This window comes from Lupinus angustifolius, chromosome LG13 (genome assembly GCF_001865875.1).
Source record: "Lupinus angustifolius cultivar Tanjil chromosome LG13, LupAngTanjil_v1.0, whole genome shotgun sequence".
In the NCBI taxonomy this organism is placed as follows: Eukaryota; Viridiplantae; Streptophyta; class Magnoliopsida; order Fabales; family Fabaceae; genus Lupinus; species Lupinus angustifolius.
In genome coordinates, this window is record NC_032021.1 from 5,096,918 (window position 1) to 5,115,765 (window position 18,848).

The 18,848-nt window shown below is 34.4% G+C and overlaps 1 protein-coding gene, 2 long non-coding RNA genes and 1 pseudogene across 3 annotated transcripts in view; 3 read left to right on the forward strand and 1 right to left on the reverse strand.

Annotated features, from left to right (window-relative positions):
- Positions 1–9,696, reverse strand: part of LOC109325713 — an 18,237-nt pseudogene extending 8,541 nt beyond the window's left edge.
- On the forward strand, positions 2,301–3,149 carry LOC109325714. The gene is made up of 2 exons (XR_002105179.1): positions 2,301–2,713; positions 2,880–3,149. It is a non-coding gene; the product is annotated as an uncharacterized LOC109325714 (long non-coding RNA).
- LOC109325715 overlaps positions 9,526–18,848 on the forward strand; it is a 24,063-nt gene continuing 14,740 nt past the window's right edge. Inside the window, exon 1 of the long non-coding RNA XR_002105180.1 lies at positions 9,526–9,604. This is a non-coding gene — a long non-coding RNA (uncharacterized LOC109325715). The remainder of the gene's footprint in view (positions 9,605–18,848) is intronic.
- On the forward strand, positions 15,331–17,017 carry LOC109325712 (uncharacterized protein DDB_G0271670-like). The gene has a single exon (XM_019558235.1). The coding sequence runs from the start codon at positions 15,536–15,538 to the stop codon at positions 16,679–16,681; it is 1,146 nt and encodes a 381-aa protein (XP_019413780.1). The 5' UTR covers positions 15,331–15,535; the 3' UTR covers positions 16,682–17,017.

An 18,848-nucleotide genomic window follows, 5' to 3' on the forward strand; every position in this document is an offset into this window, starting at 1 on the left:
CATGTAAAGATGTTCAGGTCCAAACTGTTCTGTTGTTTGGTGAACCACAGTAGGATCTGAGGTGATGTGGTTGGTGGCACCTGAATCTGGAAACCATAAAGAGTGCTTAGTATCTGATGCTCCAGTGCTGACATTCATAGCATAGGGTGGGTAGGTTGATATGTGAGGATGATGAGGCCCAGGGAATGTGTAGGGAGGCATAGTTGGTCTAAGATTAGGCATAGGAGTGTGGTGGTAGGAGTAATATGGTGTGGTGTTAGGAGAATAATTTTGGCCATTGTGGGAAGTGGTGGGTCTGTAGGAATTGTGGCCAGGTCTTGGTCCTTTGGATAAGTGAGAGGGAGGGTAGAGATAGGGATAGGCAGGGCAAGGGTTGGGAATATTGTAAGGTGCAAAATAGCACCAAGCTAAATCATGACCAGGTCTGTTGCAGTGAGTACAGAAGAAGCTACTGCCAAACCCATTGGGGTTTCTTGAACCTCTACTGAATCTTGTGAATCTTCTATTGGAACGACCCCCCCTTGATCCATTAGAAAAAGAGTTAGGAATAGACTCAAATCTGTGGTTAGGAGGAGAAGTTGTTGGTGGAAGGTTGGGATTGAAGTGTGAAGGGGTTGAAGTGGAGTCAGTGGATTGATGTGAGGTAGGGATAGTGGCAATATTGGCAGAAAGGGCATCAGAAACTGCTTTATGCTTATTCTTGATGAGTCTTGACTCAAAGGTCAAGAGAAATTGCTCAAGGTCATTAATGGAGGGTGGGTTAATTTGGCTTTCTATAGCAGTGATGACAGTTTGAAAATCCTCACCCAATCCATCAAGAACATAGTCTATGTGTTCAGTAGTTGAGATAGGTGTGCCAATAGAGGCTAGAGAGTCAGTGATGCATTTGATGCTTGAGAAGTATTCTGAGATGGTGTTGTTGCCTTGAGAAATGTTGCGCAGTTGAGCCCTTAGTTGTCTGCTTCTAGCCTTTGTGTGTGCATTGCAGAAAGAGTGAAGTTCATCCCATAATTGAGTGGATGAGGTGTGTGAAGAGATTCAGAAATGGAATTAAGAATCCAAGCAAACACAGTCTGGTCTTGTTCCTCCCAGCTGAGATAAGAGGGGTTAATGTGATGGTGAGTGCAATCAAATTCAGATAGGTATTTTGGTGGAATTTCAGTAGGATGAATGAATCTAATGGCCCTGTTTGACTTGAGAACAGAGACCATGAATTGGCACCAAGTGAGGTAGTTTTTCTCACTAAGTTTGGTAGAGGGAATAGGAAGAGAGAGAAGGAGAAACGGTTCGAATTGGAGGAGCAGAGGAATGGGAGGGTGGTGGTGATGAAAGATCAGTGGCAGTGGCCATAAGGGCGATTGATACCATGTAAAAAGATAAAAAGATGAATAGACTTCAAAACTTTATTGATTAATATTTGATTGAATACAAAGGAGAAGGCTTATCTCTTTAAATAAGAGATAGCAAAACAGAAAGAGGAAATCAGTAACTAACATAAGTTAGTTACTGAAATAACAACCTAACAACTAATTAGGCATGTGATTAATTGGGTTATTGAGCATGTGACTAATAACCCAATACACTCAGCATAGGAAATATAAGAATAACTAATTGTTATTCTCTAATAGCCATGTACCCACTCCTTACGGTACCTCTCTTCTCGATTGCTATTTTCCCCAACACCTTCTCGCCCCATTCCCCGTATTTCCCCTACTGTTTCCTCAAGACGATCAGTTACTGTTTTCATCAATGTCTCCATTTGTTGTCTTAAAATTTCTTGAAAAGAGGTTTGCATTCCCTCCAACCTCTTCTCCACATTTTCTAGTCTATTTTCCATTCTTGTTGATATCATCCAGAGGCTCCCAAGATCGGGAGCTCTGATACCAACTTGATAGGAACCAACCAAATAAAGAAAGAATTGGCAGAGAATTTAGGGAAAACAAGTGCAGAATGTATTTACTGATAGTAGGAAAAAGAAAAGTGCAGAGTATAAGGTACAGAAATGACTTATTAATGTGATGACAGAAACACAATACAAGAGGAATAATTTCCTTCTCCCAGTGACACAGTCACCCCCCTAATTTCCCCAAATGATTGCCTGCCTTATTCGTACCCCTCTCTGTCCTCATATTCACCTTCTTACTCTGATTCTAGGATCTTCCTAACCAACCAACTCGTGCCACGTGTCTGGTTAGTTAGAGTCATGTGTCACAAGCCCATTTTTCTTCCTTTTCCCGTATACCTTTATTCTCTTTCTTTCTTCTCTGAAATACCCTTCTAATTGGAGGCCTAACATTACTGAAATCTACCAACTAAACACCTAGAAATAAAGTGATAACTGCCTCGGCCACTTCTAAAACCTACTATGAACCTACCTATATCGTCAAAAACCACCTTGAACTTGCCAAAAGACCAAACAGGCATCCTCCTTCTGTCTAGCCTTCACTTGCTTCATGCCATAGATAAGCTCAAGACCTAATTTTTAAGGACTATTAATATTGACTACACACTTGTGAGTTGTGAGGCATTATAGCTAGAGTCAGAGACCAGAACTTCAATATGACTATAACCAAGTATCCATGAATTGGTGTTGGTGACCAGATGCATTAAGGAGACTAAAGAAAATGAAGTTGGGCACCCGGATTATACCATGAGATTTTCTAGGCTCGATCATTTGATGTTCGGGTTTTCTACCAGACAATGGAATGAATAGGTATAAAATGCTATGACCAGACAGCAAGTAAGCACACACTTTATTGCTTTAAGAGAGAGAGGTGGATATAATACATCTAATTTAAAAAAAACAGTCAATAGCATTTAGCAGGTTCAGAACACCAAACCTTTTCAACTTCTTCTAAAAGATGTGTGTTCTCCTTTAGGTACTGTATTGCTTTTTCTCTTCCCTGCCCCAACCTGTTTTATGATAAAACCATGAGAACTCCTCATGTAAAGACAAACCACCATTGAAAAAAGTAGAGGAAAGACAAGAGAAGTAAGGAAAATATGAAAACAGAGAAGCAAAACCAAATCTTGTTTTTGCAAAGTTAATGTCCTTCACTAAATAGTAAGAATTCTTTTAATATGGAAGGGACAAAAGTATAAAAAAGAAACATAGTTCACATGAATCTACCACTGGTGGAAATAAAGGACCAGGGGGGAGGGAGGAGGTTTGCATTATAATGAAAAGCTGTCTTATACATCATAAAAGCAGGTCACATCAGACAGAAAGCAATATGGTAATGCAGTAAGTTTTTCTGGATGGTGGAAATCTGATATTATCCCTCTATTTTTCTGGGTGGTGGAAATCTGATTTATCCCTCTATTTCTTTACTTGCTATATTTTCTTTCACACAAATATTTGGATTTCTTTGATTGTTTCACTGCAAATTTATTCTATAACACAAAAAAAAAAAGCCTTTTTGAACCAGGTAGGGTCAGCCACGATGATCAAACAAAGTCATCGCATCCATATAGTAAATCATGTCTTCATCAATATCATATAAATCTAAGTCCATTTTAATTGTTTCATCTATATTTTTATTGGTCTCCCTCTGTCTCTGACAGTTTGGCCTATCCTCCACTTGGTTTACTCTTTTTACTCTAATTTCTAATAGTCCTCTCCTGACATGGTTAAACCACCTAAGGAGATCTCTAATGCATTCACTCGTTATCCTATTTTATCTTGTATTTCTACTCAACCAACACAACATCCTCATTTCTGCAACATTGAGCTTATGTTCATGTTGGCTTTTTATTGCCCAACAATCAATACCATAAAACCCAATGTTTGATTCTCTATTATTTATAACATGTTCTCCCACACAGAACAGCAAAGTTATAATTAACTCTCTTGTATGAAACTGAACTAAAAGCACCTTGTGAAGTCCTTACTTTGACAGCTGTACAAAACAACGCAACAGCATCGAAAAAATAAATACTCGAATTCAAAAGGATGTTCTGAGATAATACCGATGGTCCCCGTATCTATACCAAGAGCCTTTCTTTAAGACAACATCCATCATTTCTGCACAATCTAAAATGCAACCCTGCATTCAAAATGAAGAGTCACAATAGTGATATAAACTTAAGTTTTAAAATGCTTTTATGCTGCAATACTCACCAGCTTACTGACTCCTTCCCCAAATATAATCTCGAACTCAGCTACTTTGTAAGGCCTTGATACCTAACATAACTGATTAAGTTAAGGATATCCTGAACGAAAAATAAAGTCAATGAAACATGCAGCATAAGATCCATGAAGAAAACTGTCCGCGCAACAAGAATCTGCTTTCAAACTAAATATAGCAAATATCATTAGAAGAGTCACGGGAGATGGCATTGACAATTTCCTTGCCAGTTTAGGACTTCCCAAAGAAGCGATGCACTGATGGAAAAAAGGGTAAGAATGTTTTTATTGCAAAGTTCAAGTGAAACCAAAAACAGAGTCAGCAAAGTGCAGCTCAAGAAAAGAAATAAAACTGCCAAAAGTCACCAATGTGTAGCTCCTAAAAGGACCATGGACATTCTTGGGCTTGCTTTCTGAGAACAGAAAACCAAAACTAAACTGAAAGACAACACTGTTTGTTTAACCGATTCAAGCAAATAATAGTTGGTCTTAGAAGTTCAAAATAGAGGACGGAGATAAAAAGAAAGAACTATCCAAAATTCATGGATTAGGGTTCTAAATTTCCACCCATTACATGCTGAAACTACCTTTGTCACAGAAAGGCCCTTCCACGATTTTCCTGTCTAAGAGTAGCTAAGATACTGTTGATGTTAAAAACCAATTCTGCTAAAAGCTTAAGCTGTGAGGTAGAAGAATATCTGATAACTCTATGACACTACCAAGAGCCTTTTGGTCTTCAAGCAAGACCAATACATAGGAACACTTTACTTAGTGCGAAAATATAATTTAGAAGAGCGTATGCAACATGGGTCGAACTTCTGACCACACTTGATCATAGAGGCTATGATACCATGTTAATATCTTTAAAGCCTAATACAATCACTAAAGGGTGAATTGTGCTCTTTCAGGAACTAATTGCAATGACCACAAGCAAAGGTTTTCAAGATAAAACATCATCTATGATCAAGCTGTCATGGTAGTCACAATCTATTGGGTACAGTAACAAAGCTTAGATTTCTCAGCTAATATTTTCAATTTTCTATATTTTTCTTTCACCGCAGGAAAGAAAAGATAAATGTTGCTAACTTAAAAATAATTAAAAATGTCAAGTTCCAAATAATTTGTGAAGCAACCTTCAGAAATGAAGATAAATTATGTAAACACACTTTCAGATATGTATTCAAGGAGTCTAGCTTACCTTGCTCTTTTGCACTCTTACACGAACTTTAAGGCCAATTTCTTCATCTCCTTTAGCCTAAAGGAAATGAAAATGAACACTATATATTAAACATAATGTCATTATAATCTAAAGAATATATTAGTAACAGCTAACAAGTAATTCTTAAAGTGTAAGAAGGTGCTGGAATTTTGGAGAAAGGCCAATGCCAAGGTTTAAAGATCATGATATATAACAATATGGCATGGCAGAGCTAGTGTGCTTACAGACTTTATCTTCCCTATAGAACGAACTTCTAGTCAAAGTGACGCGAAGAACTTCAATGCAATTCCACCACTTGTCACTTCTGGATTCCCATAATAAACACCAATCTACAAAAGCAAACAAAAGGTCAAGCCACATCAACAAAAGCTGGAGATTTAACTTATCTTGACAAAATTCATTGAACTCATGAATAAGTGAGCAGTTGCAAATTTAAAGTACTCGTCATAATTAAATGCATTCAGGCTACCAGAAAGAAAGTTATAGCTAATCCCATACAAGTACCTTATATCTTATTTGATTCAAAAATATAAGAGTACAACCAGCTTTAGAGGCATTTCCAGACATCTTACGCAATGCTTGGCTCATAAGACGAGCCTGCAATCCCATTTGCTGCATTCCAATCTCACCCTATGTATTTATATGAAAAAATTAGTTAGAAATGAAACATGATCCCCTAAATTATAAAACACATATACCTGAAAGGTAAGAACAAGAAAATTATTTGTTTACTTCGATTTCTGCTCGTGGAGTGAGAGCTGAGACAGAATCCACACAAATGAGATCTACTGCCCCAGATCTGCACATGCGATCTGCGACTGTAACATGGAAAGTTCAATCAATTCATATACACCATACAGCACACTGCCAATATTATCCTATCCATTCCAACATGACCACATTAAAGGCAAATATATTACTCTCAAGACCCATCTCTCCATGATCAGGTTGGCAGACAATCAAATTTTCAACATCCACTCCTAATGCTTTAGAATATGTTGGATCAAAAGCGTGCTCAGCATCAACAAGCACAGCATTGCCACCCAACTTCTGCACACCATAAACATGTTTACATCAAGTAAACCATCATGAACAGGAATTAGTGATTGAGAAAAGTCCATAGCGATAAATTACCTGCACTTCTGCAATAGCATGGAGTGCAAGGGTTGTTTTACCACTGCTCTCTGGTCCAAATATCTGGAAATACATATAGCAGATAATGTCATGTTAGCAATACAGCTAAGCACCAAAAGTCTCACAAACTACTCCAACATGTTACAGTAGAGCTCAATCACCACATATGCATACTGACGCACAACAGGTCACGGAACCAGGAAAAAGTAGACTGATGGGGAGAAACAGAAGTTTAGCAGTGGTTTCAATTTATAATATTTTTTTAATGGTAAATTTTTTGGAGGAGGGGGAGAGAGGAAATTTTGCAGTTGGTGGGAGTTTCAATTCAATATTAGAGTTTAAGTATGCAATTATTGTGCATAGCAAAGAAATAACCGAATCCAGCTTGATAACCAAGCAACCATACCTTACCAGAATCCTCAAATAGCACCAAAGTTAATAACAAATACCCAAATTTAAATAAACCCCCCCTCTACACAAATATACCATATTCTTCCTAATGCATCCACCATTAAAATTATGATTCATATTCTATCAAGAACCCAGTGAATGCAAAAATGACCAGAAAAGGAATAGAATGAATAAAAGCATAAAGCCAATACCTCTATAATTCTTCCTTTTGGAAGACCACCACCTAAAGCACAGTCTAATGTCAAACAGCCACTGGGAAAGTTTCACTGCAACATTCAAGATGATAATTACATGTCAACTGCTCTAAACTACAGAAAGTAGCAGCAGGATACAGTTTACTACTTTTCTAAACTCTAATACAGTTGAATGGGAAAATATTTGAGCAAGATGGCAAAGAATGTGGAGAAGATACATACACCAAAGCTCCACCAGCACTGCCCAATCTTGTAACACTTCCCTTTCCAAATGAGTTGTTGATATCATTCATCGCAGCTTCCAGTGCTTTTTGCTATAATGAAAGTTGCGTTGTCAGATTGAACATACTTTTAAATTAGATTAAGACAAAAAATGGGAATATGTCCCATCAACAATACATTAACCCTTACGTGAAAGTTGAAACCGTAACAGAAGAACGGAGTACTACTTTTAATTTTTAAGGACCATACATCATGAAATCAAAGAAGACTACATTAGTCTAGGATATGAAATTATCAACATGGAAACAAGAACATGAAAGTAAAGAGAAGGGAAATTAACTAGGCCTAATTCTTGAATTGATGTGAGACATCCCATCAATTTTGGCGAATCTGTACTTCCTCTACATAGCTTGATGCCAAAGTGAATTTGATTCTCCTGGAAAATACCACGGCCATTTGCCAGATAAGGAGATCTTCTTATAAGCCAAGTTTTCAAGACCCAACCCTATTCCCTGTAGCATGCAAAATAAACATTCCATTGACAAATGGTCCCTCTTAGTAACCCCATCTCCTAACCAAACGAAGTCCCCCATAATCGTCTCAACCAGAAACATAAAGAACAAGATAAAGAGGAATACGAGACAAGGATGGCTGCATGATAGTGATGTGACCTCCTCAGGAGAAGAAACCCCTTAACATACATAAAAAATTAAAAATCCAACTCAGTTGATCACAGGCCTTCTCAAAATCTATTTTGTATATTATGCCTTTTCATCTTCTTTTAATATAATTAACCACTTCATTAGCATTAGTACTGAGGGCTACCTAACAAATGTTATATGTAGTAGTGTAATGGTATTTCACATCACATCTTTCTAAAGACGTTGCCTTAAGTTAGAAAAACTTAATACCATTTATCAGTGCATGCTTTATCCACTGCTGAAAATTTCATTCGTTTATTATAGTATTATTGAACGGGTTATAAAGTTGCTAGCTGCTAGGTCTTCCTTTTATGTCCAACTATGATCCTAGCATCTGTACAACTATGTTCTAGCTGATACAAGTAATGCAGTCCCGATAAGAATCAGCTACAGATTTCGCAAGTCATAATATTTTTCTTTGCAAGGTTGTGAGATTTCCAGATGCATGCTCCTTTCCCCTTCTCTTCACAAAAAAATACATGAACGATGTGAAGATACTAAAGTCTAAAACCATGCATTTTCTCGTAATCTGTCAATGCTAGTTCCTCCTCCAATTTTCTAGAAGCTGTTCAGTTGTTTCAGTAGAAGATGCCACAAAAATGCAAACAAAACACTGTCTCAATACTCTGACTGCTTATTGTCCCAAACTATGTAGCAGTGCAGGTAATTGATTTGGAAACCAAATAAAGCATTAAAGAGCCCACAAATTTCAACTAAGCTCCTAAAAGAAAGGAGATCATATAATCACTGTCTATGACTAAATATCCTGCCAGGCCTAGCTTTTGCTAATTTCTATATTCAATGTCACTATTGAGTCAAATAAATGCAGCGTAACATTTACGGCACTAAAAGTTCGAACAAGAATCAAAAAACAACGATAATAAACTCTTGTTCAAGCATCAAGGTAAAAAGTAAAAATTATAAAGTATAAACAGACAATAAAACCACAAAATGTTCTAAATAAAAGCAACCAGTTTCCAAAGAAAAGTGAATGATCACTTCCCTAATAAGTTGCAAAAGATTTTCAAATGCTGCAGTTCAATTGCCACAAAAAATGATAAGCCAGAGAACTTTACACATTATCCTCAAGGTCTGTTTGTGAGTTAGGTTTTGGAGGGGAATTAATGAAAAAAATGAAGGTTGCAGAGCCATGAAATACAATTGTGAGATGTTTAGAAGTCTTCCACTTCCCTTCATCCCCTTCCAAAATTCAACATAATCCTCGAAAACTAGACTCCCAAACATGCTCTAAAATTCATTTTTAGCTTTTATACACTTTCCACACCAGTTCAATGGAATACGAGTTGCAGAGTAAAATCAGAGTAATAGTGAAAACGTTGAAGTTTAAACCAAACCAATCCTACCCTAACAATACAAAAGGATAGAAATAAAGATTCATACCCTATCAAGAAAGCGAGTGTCGGAGTCACCAGAAAGAGCGCCATTGATTCTTCTTTCAAACTCGCAGTGAATCCTGGCGTGTTTGGAAGCAGAGAGAGGACGAAGAGAGTGGAAGAGAGAGAGGTGAAGAATAAGGTGCTTTCAGAAACACACTGTGACTATGGGGTTTCAGAGAGAACAAAAAATCCATTGAACAGTAACGGGGAAAAACACTACTATGAAGTACTAATACTTCTATAGCGCAAGAAGAACATGAATATGTTGAGACAAAAAAAACTATGTTTGGGTTGGGTTTGAGACAAAAAAAACCATAGTTTCAAAATTAATTTTTATTTTATGTTAATGAAGCAATGAGAAAATGAAAGGAAAATAGAATCTGTGGGATGTATGGTCTGTTTTTCTAATGCGCCTTATGATGTGGGATGTGTTTTACTAATGGGCCTCATGCTATATTTGATAACTTGGTCCATATAGCAAGAGTCCCTTACCTTTAAAGCCTTACATGATCTTCAAACTTTATAGTTTATTGCAAGTTGATTTTTGAATGTTAATGGAAAGAAATGAAAGACTTTAGAATTATGAAATATATTTTAAAATAATTTTCAAGTCCTCATTTTCTATACTTTTCTTTCAAAAAAAATAATATGTTAACGAACCTATGTGACGATCTTCCTAAGTTAGGTAATATTGTTTGTTGATCTTGCTCAATTCGAGATAATAACCCTTATACTCAACTTAGATTGGTCATATTACCAAGGCGTTGATCTAATGATGTAAGATTTCGCTAGACTCTAGAAAGACTCAAAGATCAAGGGTTTGATTTCTGTGAGCGACACTTTGAAAAGATGGGCAACCACGTACCCTAAGAAATATTAGTTCCTTACCCAGAATAAGGATAGACATTTGTAGTGTTAGAAAGTAAGTAATACATTGTCTGCCTCATTGTCTCATGAATGATTTAAACATATGTTGAATTACTCCTCTCATTGTTAATTGGTTTTGAGATGAAACTTTAACATGATATCATAACCATAGCTCAACTTCTTTATGGTTGTCATAGGCCAAAAGATGTCATTTAGTTATGGTTCAAAAGTAACTATTCATCTGGTCCGACATGCTTATATGGAGGGAACATATTGAAAAGTAAGTCTCACACCAATTACCTTATTATCTCGGGAATAGTTTAAATACATATTGGATTATTCATCTTGTTGTCAATTGGTTTTGATATGAAACTTTAACTAGTAAGAAAAAAATCAAATTGTCCGTGGAACTCTCATATTAAGGCAATAACTTTTTTGTGCTGCACATATAGGCCCCGATTATAGAAATAATTATTTTTGCCATGGATAAAATTTTATTAGATCGGGCCTGTTATATCTTTTACAAGTCAAATTTTGTGTGCTTCCGTTCATAAGACTATATGTCTACTTTGATGGAGAAATATGAATGATTATTTTCTAAGAATTGTCGAAATTATTTGGATGAATAAACTTGATTGGTCAACAAAGGCTTATAGTCTTGAGAATGAAGCTTACATTCAACGTGATGCTGAAGGTTGTGGGTGGAATAGTTAGCCTCATGCGTCTACAGCGCAAGCTCTATCCGTTCAGTGTAAGCATAATAATGGTTTTTCATTCATACTAGCTAGGAGTCCAAACACATGCCAGTGTATGGGGGGAAAGTGACCACGTAAGAGGAAACACAACAATAAGATGGTAACAATTGTTATTTATGGGAAGTATACAAAATTATTGGGGAGTTTCCTTGTTATCGGAATGTGAGAAGATATAGAGTCACAAGTGAGACAATATGTCTTGAATAAAACCTTAAAGCAATAGTTTCCTTGACATTTTTCATGTATAAACTCTTTTAAGTTACCTCTCATATTCAATGTGTGACTTTATACTTGAATAAACTTAACAATCTCCTTCTCAATTACCATACACTCAACGTCCGCTCCCCCTTAAGTCCATCATGTCTCAGCCAAATCACCGACTTTCATACTTGTTAGGCTATACCATGACCGAGAACCTCCAACAATCGGAGAGTTCCATTGTTATCAGCGTTTGAAAATAATAGAGAGTCACAATTGAGATAACACGTTTTCAACCTAATTAAGACAAAAGTTTTATGAGGTTTTTTCCACTTTTAATTATTTCATTCATCCTCAATATGAAACTTCACATTTGAATAAACTCTAACAACTATAATCCTTTTAACATAAGGCTGTTATAAGTAATACTATTAAAGATTGTAACAATAATCTTATTCTAAAAAAAATCCCATAACTTGTTGAATTGTAAAGAAGATCAATATTTTTAATACTTATTAGTATAAAGATTCAATTATATAGACAAATAGCCTCGGTGTATCTATTTAGTTACATATATGTGCTGTTGTTGGAATATTGTCTACTAAAAAGTTGATTAAAAGGTATGCATACATAATACATTACATTATCACTGTTTTCTTTGGCTGATTCACTACTACATCATTGTTTTTATTTCTTCCTGTCTCTCCAAGTTCCTTATTCATGATGTGCTATCCTGCTATGTAGTTCCCTTAGCCAATCATGTTGTCTCTAGCTAAACCAAGATTATGTATTCACATTTTCTGCTGTTTTGATTGAACAGCAAAAAAGGAATGGGAAACAATAATAATGAAACTGTATTGGAACCAAAATCAAAAGAGAAATAAACACTAGTAGATAGTTTATTTAGTTAAGCATGTAGACTGAGGTTAAATTTTTATTTTCTATCATATTTATGGAAAAGGGTTTTGTATAGGAAATAGCTGATATAAGAATAATTGTTTTTAGAGTAAATTACACTGACACACCCTGAGTTTTAGTGAAATTACATAAACCACCCCTCACTTTTTTACACCTACACAAACCCCTCTCATTTTTATACTTTCGTTACACTAACCACCCATACATGAGAAATAAGTGTAATTTTGTGAACAAAAAATGTGATAAATGCAATTAAGTTAAACAAAACATGATATATTGTGGAGACAAATCCAAATAATATATGAGTCGATACCTCTTTTTTATTTTTGGTTTGTTACGATATAATATAAGAGCGATTTAAACAATATCTTTTTATAATTGTTGATGCATTTTGTAACAAAAAATAATAAATACACATTAATTTGTATATTATTTGGATTTTTTCCTCACAATATACCATGTTTTGTTTAACTTAATTACATTTATAACATTTTTTATTCAAAAGATTACACTTATTTCTCATGCAGGGTGGTCAGTGTAATGAAAATATAAAAACTAAGGGAGGTTTGTGTAGGTGTAGAAAAGTGAGGGGTGGTTTGTGTAATTTCACTAAAACTCAGGGGTGTCAGTGTAATTAACTCTTGTTTTTATGAGAAATTAGATTAATTAATATGAATTATTGTATATTAGTTAAATAGATAAAATTAAAATAATAATCATATAATCAATGATTAATTTCTTTTAATCTTAACTATTTATATATTATTATAAGACTCAAATATATTTATTTTTGATAGTTTTTGTATGACAATTGTTTTTGATTGAAAATTAGCCTTCACTTGACGGTTGACATGAGAGGGCTTATTCTAGGATCTAATAGTGCCTAGCCTCGGCCAATTCTTGGCCCAAACTGAGCAGGAGCCGAAGAAGTATTTATTTGGTTTTATATACAATATATTTTTAGATTATTGTTACTAGCGGTGATAAACATTTCGTATTTGTCAGTCAAGATTTATACTTTTACCATGTCAATTCAAATTTTATATATTTTATTTTAGAAAATTAAAATATTTTTTGTATTAAGTATACTTTATATTGTATTTTTATTAAAGATACTTTGTATTATAATGTTTTGTTTTATTATAATGATAGAGATGTGGTTAATATGTTGATACTAGTTACATACTTACATATAATTATGATTTTTTTTTTGTAGAAATTACAAAATTTGAGGCAAAATAGGAAAGTGAAATTACATCATGGTAGTTGCTTCATGTTTTCCCTTTATATATAGTATGAGATATTTTATACTATAACATTTTGTTTTATTATAATACTATAGAGATGTACGTGGTTGATACGTTGGTGGTGGTTACATACTTACATATAATTCTATGATTTTTTGTAGAAATTAAAAAGTTTAAGGGTAAAATAGGAAAGTGAAATTACACCATGGTAGTTACTTCATATTTTCGCTTTATATATAGTATAAAAGTATAAATATCTATAATCTATATCTATAATATTAATAAAGTCAAAACAAGTAATAACTATCACTATGATATAATTTTTATATTCCGGATTTATCATTTGTAATATCTCTCATTAATAGTTATTATAAACTTTCACACATTACTTTCATTGCTTTCATTTTTTTATCAAATATATCATTAATGTTCCAAACATTCTCTTATTTATATTGCTTTCATATATTGCATTCTTATATTTAAATTGTTTTTCTTAAATAGCATAACATGAATAGGATGCATTTTATATCAGAAAGAATAAGAATACGGGTTGATTGGCACGAAGTGCTAGTCGACACGCTAGTATAGTATGAATAAAATATGAGATTATAGACTAAAAACATAAATTAACTCATCTTTTTTAACAATTTGTTTTTTCTTCTTTACCTAATTTGTAACTACTTTTAGAAATTAAGCTTGTTACTTCAACAAGTTTAGTTTATAAAAAAATCTTAAAAAACAGAATTAGTAACTTGGTTTTTACAGTCAACTTGTTTACCAATTTCTAAATCGTGAAGGGATTGCCAAACATAACATATTTGGTTATAACAAGAGGGTAATATCCGACGGTGTAAAGATTTATAACATAGACAATATATTTTTCATTCTTTATTTAAATTATTTTTTAAGAGGTAATGATAATTAAAAATAAATAGTAGATTAATGATAATGTAAAAAATTCACACGTTATTGATGTATATATATTTTTCTCTTATATGAATTAGATTATAAACAAAAGAGATATTAATTATGCATCTCCCTAGTACAACTAGTTTGTGGGATTGTTTAAAAGCTAGGTAATGAATTACTGGATATTCTTCTTTGCTAATCTATGTTTACATTTTTATTTTTAATTATGATTATTATAAATTACTCCATTAAAAAAATATAGGTTCCTTAAGTTGGATTGAATCACACCCCAACAAAATCGAACTTTATTCATTTAAGGAAAGACTTATTAATCTTGGTTGAGAAATGTTAATAAGTTTTGCAATTAATATAACACTTTATGTATGTTAGCTACTAGGGTCTAGGTGAAAACGGTTTTAAATGTGAAATTGCTGTGAGCCAACTAAACAAAAAAGCATTGGTTCAATTTGATTATTACACAGTTTCAGTTTTTCTTGAGAAAATATTTATATTTGGTTCGATTTGCTATTCTAAAAGTTTAGGAAAAGTTCGAACTTAATCGTATATTTTCAAAATATAATTTTTCAACTTGTCATATATGACTTAAAGTTTGAGATAATTTCATTCTTTCATCTTCACTGTCTCTTCAATTTCTCACCACCATCCACAACCTCCTTCTTTTGTTTTAATAGAATTACATTTATATTAGTTTGCACTAAGTTTTGTACCAAGTTTATGCATAATTATAAGAGAAAATGATATATGTACTAACAGTGTATGAGTTTTATACATTGTCAATATATCATTTTACCGTTAATATTTAATTATTGTTGACTTTTCAAAAAAGGTAATCTAAATGAATCTTGGATGATGAGTGCATGTACATAAATCTTTATACTGTCAGTGTATAGTTTTCACACTCTAATTACAAACTTTATTTTTTATAGAACAAAACTAAAATGGTGAAAAAACATGTTTTAGAAACTAAAATGCATTTTTTAACATATAAAGAGATGAACCTAATTTTTAAAAAATTAAACATAGGGCGCAAACTAGACCTATATATGTATGTCCTAGAAGAATTTGGAAATGGCAGATAACCAAATACCTTAGTAGTGTAAGCAATAGCATCTCTCAATCACACAATATATCTCCACAAAAAGAAAGCTCACTCTTTCACTTTCTTCGTACCACAATACTTCCAGTGCTACCTTTCACTGTGCATGATCCCACAACAATGGCTTCCCTTTGTGTCAACAATAACAACAACAACAACTTCTCTTCGTTCACATGGCTCACCCCTCAACATTCTCTCTCGCCGGATAATCTCCCAGATCTCGATTCCTCCGCCGGAGACTTCGAATTTCACCTTGAAGATCCTGTCACCATGCTCCCCGCCGATCAACTCTTCTCCGACGGAAAGCTTGTTCCTCTCCACTTTCATCTCTCTACTCTAAACCCTTTCACTCCTTCCTCCTCCACCACCACCGCACAGTCTCACTCGCCGGAGACATGTTCACCGGACTTGTCTCCGGCGAATATAACGGAGAAGCCGCCGGTGGAGACGTTTCTGTTCTCGCCGAAAGCTCCAAGGTGCTCTAGCCGCTGGAGAGAGCTGTTAGGGCTGAAGAAGAAGCAGATATCGCAAAACGCTAACTCCGATACTCATAAAACGGCGTCGTCTTGTTCCTCAACGAAATCCATAAAGCAATTCCTTCATCACCGCAGCTCCAAAACGACGTCGTCGTCATCTGAAACTACTTCTATTACTCTTCCTCTGTTGAAAGATTCAGACTCCGAATCCGTTTCAATCTCATCGCGTCTCTCACTTTCATCTTCATCTTCCTCCGGTCACGACCACGAAGATCTCCCTAGACTCTCACTCGATTCAGACAAAACCACCACGATTCCAAACCCTACCCCGATTCAGATTTCACTCCACCGAAACCCTAACGCGCATCCAAGGATGAGTTTCGTGAAGCACAGATCAAGTTCATTCGACAAAACCAACAACCCGAACCCGAATCATGGAAACCGGGTCGCGAGAAACCCGATCCGGAAAGTTGAATCGAATGAGGTGGATAGTCCAAGAATGAACTCTTCAGGGAAGATAGTGTTTCAGAATTTGGAACGAAGCTCGAGTAGTCCAAGTACCTTTAATGGTGGGCCCCGCTTCAAGCATAGAGGAATGGAACGATCTTACTCTGCTAACGTTAGAGTGACCCCGGTTCTCAACGTTCCGGTTTGTTCACTAATCGGTTCATCTAAATCCGGTTCGGTTTTTGGGCTTGGACCGTTTTTCTCTTCTTCCTCAACCCAGAAGAAAGACGGAGCTTCTGGAAGTGGAGGTGGAAGCAACAGGCACCGTTGCAATCGGAACTGACAAAAAAGGAAGAGACATGGGTAACGGTAACAGTTAGGTTGTATTTTTTTTATTTTTTTTAAACTTTTTCTCTGAAAACTTATGTTCATGTTTTTAGATCTCAAAGGAAAAATATTGCAGGAATTTGTTGGTTGATGGGGGTTTGGGGGTTAATTTTTGTTCTTATGTAACTGGAAAAAATGTTTTATATAATGTAAATATGTGAGTGCAATTTTAAGTGTTAATGTTATTTGTTGAAATTCTTTGTTCTATATTGCTTTAGCTTTTCAGTGTGATTGATGTATTTGTTTGTTATTTTCTGGCCTAGAAACATATGGAATATAGTAACTTTTTTCTACCTTTACTGCTTTTATTTTTATTTGTTTAACAATGGTAAAATATTATCTGCACAGTGAAGTAACAGTGGAATCACGTTTTTTATTTGTGTGAACTGAGAAATTTTGGGAAGTGATGCCAAAAACTCAAACAGAGGCGCCAGCTATGCTGAATCGATTATTTATTTGCACGTCACTCTGATCCCAAAACTTTCATGACCGAGGGTTGTAACATGAATATTTCGCCATGAAATTCTGATGGGTTTGTGCTTATATGATCACTCAAACTGTTATGTATGACAACATGCTTATTATGCATGTCATAGCATTCAAATATATTGAAAGGAATGAAGTAGTGATTCAGATATCATATATGTGAGAAATATGTTACTCAAACTTTAGTATAAACTTTATTGCACTACTATAAGAACAACTTTATCTTCTATAGTAGATAAATAATATTAGAACAATTTTGTTTTAGATTGTTTGGACATTCGTTGAAAGATTGTTAGAAATCAAATAATAGATCAAATGAAGGTTAATTTGAATCTTAGAAGAGATGGTCAAGATAAGACATAGAGGAAACATAATTTATCATACATAATTATGAAGTCATTTGGTTCATATACTTACTTGATCATACCCGATAAGATCAATAAAGTCACAATATATATACAAATTATCATTCTCATTTTAATAAATTCATACAGTTTTTAATATTTTCCTTGTGGCCTTAATGGGAAGCATTACTCTCTAATCTCTATGTCTCTCTGGTCTGTGGTCCACACATGACTCACCTGCGCTTGTTAGTGTGTGATTCTTTATTATAAGATTCAATTGGGTGGGACAAGTTTCTCTTTTCTTCAAATAAAAATGTACACTTTGGTCGGGAACATGCAATGAGTTTCCCATAACGGATTACCACCTTTCAGTGAGTGGTAATTTATTTCGGTCACTATTAAGTTTCCCCTTTTTCTGTATCCCTAGGTTTTAGTGGGTTGGCACAAATTTGGTTCTCTTTGACCTCACTGTTCTTGAGATAAATCTCTTTGCTTCGTCCCATTGAAGTGAAAAGATATCTGACAAGATTATATAGGTTTTACTCCATCTCTAAATGGAAATGGTAGGTCCATTTCCTGTATCAAGCAATTTGATAATTGCTATCAAAGTGTATAATTACAAGAGATGCACAAAAGTTGAAGACTTTAATATATGTAATTCCACCACCATTTGGTGAAATAGTTCAGCACTATACTAAATCTCAAAAAAATTAAAATTTCATAAATTTGATTTCTGAAAGTGAAATTTGTTGGGACAAATTTTCACACACCTTAAAAAATTAATATACTACTATTCATGTGTGAGATGATATCATTAATAGTACCAAAAATATATATAATGTTTTTATCATTTCATAGCTAGAGTAATAAAAGAAGCAAACTCGAACGGAATTAAACGTTAAGCTAAAGTACAAGCAATTAGGATAATGGTTCCATTTTTTATTATTTTTCTATCTAAAAATATGCTAGTGTCACGTGCCTAGCATTTTGTATACCTTGATCCTACCTACCACCATAAAAGCCCAGCGCCATGTGAGAGAAAATGAGGAATCAGGGTCTCGTACCTTTGCATCACTGTAAAAAGTGGGGAGAGGACTTGGGGGAATCAAATCAAATATGAAACAGAACAAAAATATCGTGAATAAAAAAAGATAAAAAGATGAACAATGATTCACCAAAGATGAACGACGAGAAACGCTTCTGATATTTACATAATTTTTATTATCTAGTTATCATTTAATTTATCTTATTTTTCCATATTTGTTGTTAGTTGTGATGTAAATATATACTTTC